The sequence below is a fragment of the Priapulus caudatus genome, unplaced genomic scaffold (genome assembly GCF_000485595.1).
Source record: "Priapulus caudatus unplaced genomic scaffold, Priapulus_caudatus-5.0.1 Scaffold236, whole genome shotgun sequence".
NCBI classification, from domain to species: Eukaryota; Metazoa; Priapulida; class Priapulimorpha; order Priapulimorphida; family Priapulidae; genus Priapulus; species Priapulus caudatus.
Genome location: NW_014577297.1, coordinates 284,717 through 288,172, shown reverse-complemented (window position 1 = coordinate 288,172; position 3,456 = coordinate 284,717). Strand labels below are relative to the sequence as shown.

General features: G+C 47.8%; 1 protein-coding gene across 1 annotated transcript in view; it reads left to right on the top strand.

The window, feature by feature from the left end:
• Positions 1-3,351, top strand: part of LOC106807824 (nuclear protein localization protein 4 homolog) — an 11,563-nt gene extending 8,212 nt beyond the window's left edge. Inside the window, exons 10-13 of the mRNA XM_014810287.1 lie at positions 930-1,090; positions 2,156-2,500; positions 2,895-3,006; positions 3,308-3,351. Coding sequence (XP_014665773.1) covers positions 930-1,090; positions 2,156-2,500; positions 2,895-3,006; positions 3,308-3,351 — 662 coding nt within the window. The remainder of the gene's footprint in view (positions 1-929; positions 1,091-2,155; positions 2,501-2,894; positions 3,007-3,307) is intronic.
• The last annotated feature ends 105 nt before the right edge of the window (positions 3,352-3,456 follow it).

Sequence of the window (3,456 nt, the reverse complement as noted above, 5' to 3'; positions counted from 1 at the left end):
TCTCTCTCTCTCTCTCTCTCTCTCTCTCTCTCTTCTCTCTCTCTCTCTCTCTCTCTCTCTCTCTTTCTCTCTCTCTCGCTCTCTCTCTTCTGCCCCCTCAGCATCTCTGACTTACTATGGGGTCGTTTCAGTCTCCTGTTTCTTTTAAGTGTCCCTTACTACTCCATTGTTTAGCACAGACTAATTGAATCTCATCATTTTATTGCAGCAAACACACTTTCTAAGTGCGGAGGAAAGCATCTTGGCGGGTCGTCTCCAGAACCAGCATCCGAGTCCGTGCAAGCTGTCTCCTGATGGCCACTTCGGTTCTAAATTTGTCACTATTGTGATATCAGGTGATGCATCCATAAACCTGACAGCTCCGTGTTAGATATTCGCACCATAGATTCACACTGCAGGGTTATGTGTGTAGGAACATGACAGCTTTGTGTTAGATCGTTTATGAACAGGCGAGCAGTCTCGTATGGTGTGTGCATGAAAATGGCTGGTAGAGCAAATTGATGTAAATGTGTAATAATAGCAACTGGTGTTATTTTCGACTCGAAAATTCAGCACAAGCATTATCAATCCTTTGTGCCTGTTAATGTTCCTAGTCACCGACTACTAGTTACCTGTATATGTCGTCCATTCATCCTCAACACCCTATCACCAGGTGCCAGTCATGCACTGTTACTATGCCTACACTAGTCAGGGTGAACTCTAGTTACTATAGTTACTATCATGAACATATCCATACAATTATACTGTGTATCTATACATCTTTATATACAATCATCTTTCAACACGTCTATTTACATAATTATTGATACATGTGCAAATGTATTGTGTAGATATGTTCGTGTTACTGTTACGTAGTGCAACGAAAGCTAGAGTATCCAGAGCTATATTTGTAGGAAGTAAACTTTTCCCGTTTCGCTCTCCACGCAAAGGTGACAAGGAGAACCAGGTGCACATGGAAGGCTACCAAGTGTCGAACCAGTGCATGGCGCTCGTGGGGGACGACATCCTGGTGCCGACGAAGGACGCCCCTGAACTGGGATACATCCGCGAATCGACCAACGAACAATATGTCCCCGATGTCTTCTTCACGGTATGCGGGAACTGCTGTCTGTGTTCGGGTAGATGTCGTCATTCGGTTGTGTAGCGGTGGTGTTGAACGTGTGAAGATGCTATCTTTAAGATTAAATTTAGTTCAATTTGTGCTAATTAATGACTAAGTAAGTAATGACAATTAAATATATCAAATTAGAGGGGGGAGGAAACAGAACAGTAGTTAATAAGAATGACTATCATAACGAATTGAATTTTGAGAAAAATGTGAGCCAGTTTTCTGTTATCGGACCACTGATCGAAAAAACACTGCTTATTATTACATCCTTATACACTAGTCATTTTCATTGTCAGTCCCTCCCTCTCTCTCCAACTGCGAACGACCTCTAATGACCTTCTTGCTACCTCTCTCTCTCCTCCTCCTCTCTCTCTTCATCTCGCGTTCTTTCTCTCTCTCTCTGCTCTCTCTCTCATCTCATCTCTCCTCTCTCTCTCTCTCTGCTCTCTCTCTCTCTCTCTCTCTCTCTCCTCCTCCTCTTCCTTCCATCTGAGATATCTGCAGTGTTGTCGACCGCAGGGGCTGTAAGGACATTGACGATGCTTGCATTAGCAGTATTAATTCTTTCAGAATCTTCACCATTTGCGGCACGCGTGGACAATTTTCCATTGTCGAAGGGTGGGGGCATTACAATATTTATTAATCCGCCATCAACTCCCATTAATCCCTCGATTATGGGACTCTTATTGATAATCTCTCTCTTCTTCCCTCTCTCCTGCCCCCACTTTACATTCTCTTCTCCTACTCTTTTTCTCTCTCTCTTTTCTCTTCTCTCTCTTTATTCTCTCTCTCTCTCTTTATCTCTCTCTCTCTCTCTTCTCATTCTCTCTCTCTCTCTCTCTCTCTTCTCTCTTGTCTCTCCCTCCCTCTCCTCTCACTTCGCCTCCATTTCCTCCCTCCCTCCTTCTCTCTCCTTCTACGCTACCTCTACTCTCCCTTCCTTCTATCCTCTCCCTCTCCCTAGTGACCATCTTGCTATATCTTTCTCTCTCCTTCTCCCTCTCCCTAGTGACCATCTTGCTATCTCTCTCTCTCTATCGCCTGCAGGAGAAGGACACGTACGGTAACAAGGTGACGCAGCTCGCGCGACCGCTGCCCATCGAGTACCTGCTCATAGACGTTCCTGTGTCGACGCCGCTGCGGCCGCAACACACGTTCCGGCCGCCGCCCCTCCCCGCAGCCGCAGCCGCCGCCGCCGGTGGAGGAGGTGGCGGCCACCGCGCGTTCCCGATCGAGAATCGGCGTGCGACGGGAGACGCTCAGGACTTCCACGCGCTCGCGGCATACGTGCGCCAGTTCGCCGCCGACGCGGGCAGCGAGACACGCCTTGAGGCGATGTCCGACTTCCACCTGCTCGTGTTTCTAGCGACTGCCGACATGTTGCCACTGAGAGTGAGTGAGGGTCTGGGAGAAGGGTGGGGGAGGGGGAAGGGTGGGGAGGGGCAAGGGTGCAGGAGATGAAGCCGGGGGGAGGATGTCTGAATTTCTCCTACTCATGTTTCTAGCGATGGCCGGCATGCTGGCACCGAGGGTGAGTGAGGGGGTAGGGAAGTGTGGGGGGAGAGAGAGGGTGGCAGGAGATGAGCAAGTGTTAAAGTGTAGAGTGTGTCTGTCATGCATGCGTTTGTGCTTGCGAAACTTGTCCAACCCAGTTGCAAAACAAGTTCAATCACAGGCTCTCTGTTGCCAGTCGGTTTCACTCGACTATAGCAGTTTCTATTGGGTGGATGTAATCTGAAGCACTGGGCCACACGTTTCAATGTTGTCGCACGACTTTAACCTCCAGGGCAAGATGTCGCCACTGTTGACTGCCGTCCGGACGAAAGACGCTGACCTAGCAGCGCACTGGTGCAAGAGTGAGGAGTGGGGCACAGTTGAGCAGCTTATACAGGCGCAGGGTGAGTCTAGCTCGATCTCTATGGTCTTACAGTAGATTAACAGCAGCTTTAGCATCTTAACAGCACTTACTGCATTGCTTTGATTGATTCAGACATATGTTATGCGTCAATTCTCATCTCCCTGGCAGGGACATCGACAGGCTGTCACCGTATCCTTCGCTACTTGTGTCTGTTTTGTTTTTGGCTTGTGAAGATACAGGCTCTGTTAGTACCCCGGCAAGAAAATATACAGTGAGAGTGCTTGTGTCAACAAACATGACGCAGGTTGTGTTGATGTGCGTCGATAACATTTACATATAAGGGTTAAGACATTTTGATGATGTTGACAATGACGGCAAGTGTTGATGTCACCGTTACACGTTCACACTTATTTGTCATCCACGATGTTGATGTATCGAAACGTTGACGATGTTGATGTATTGAAACGTTGACGATGTTGATGTATTGAAA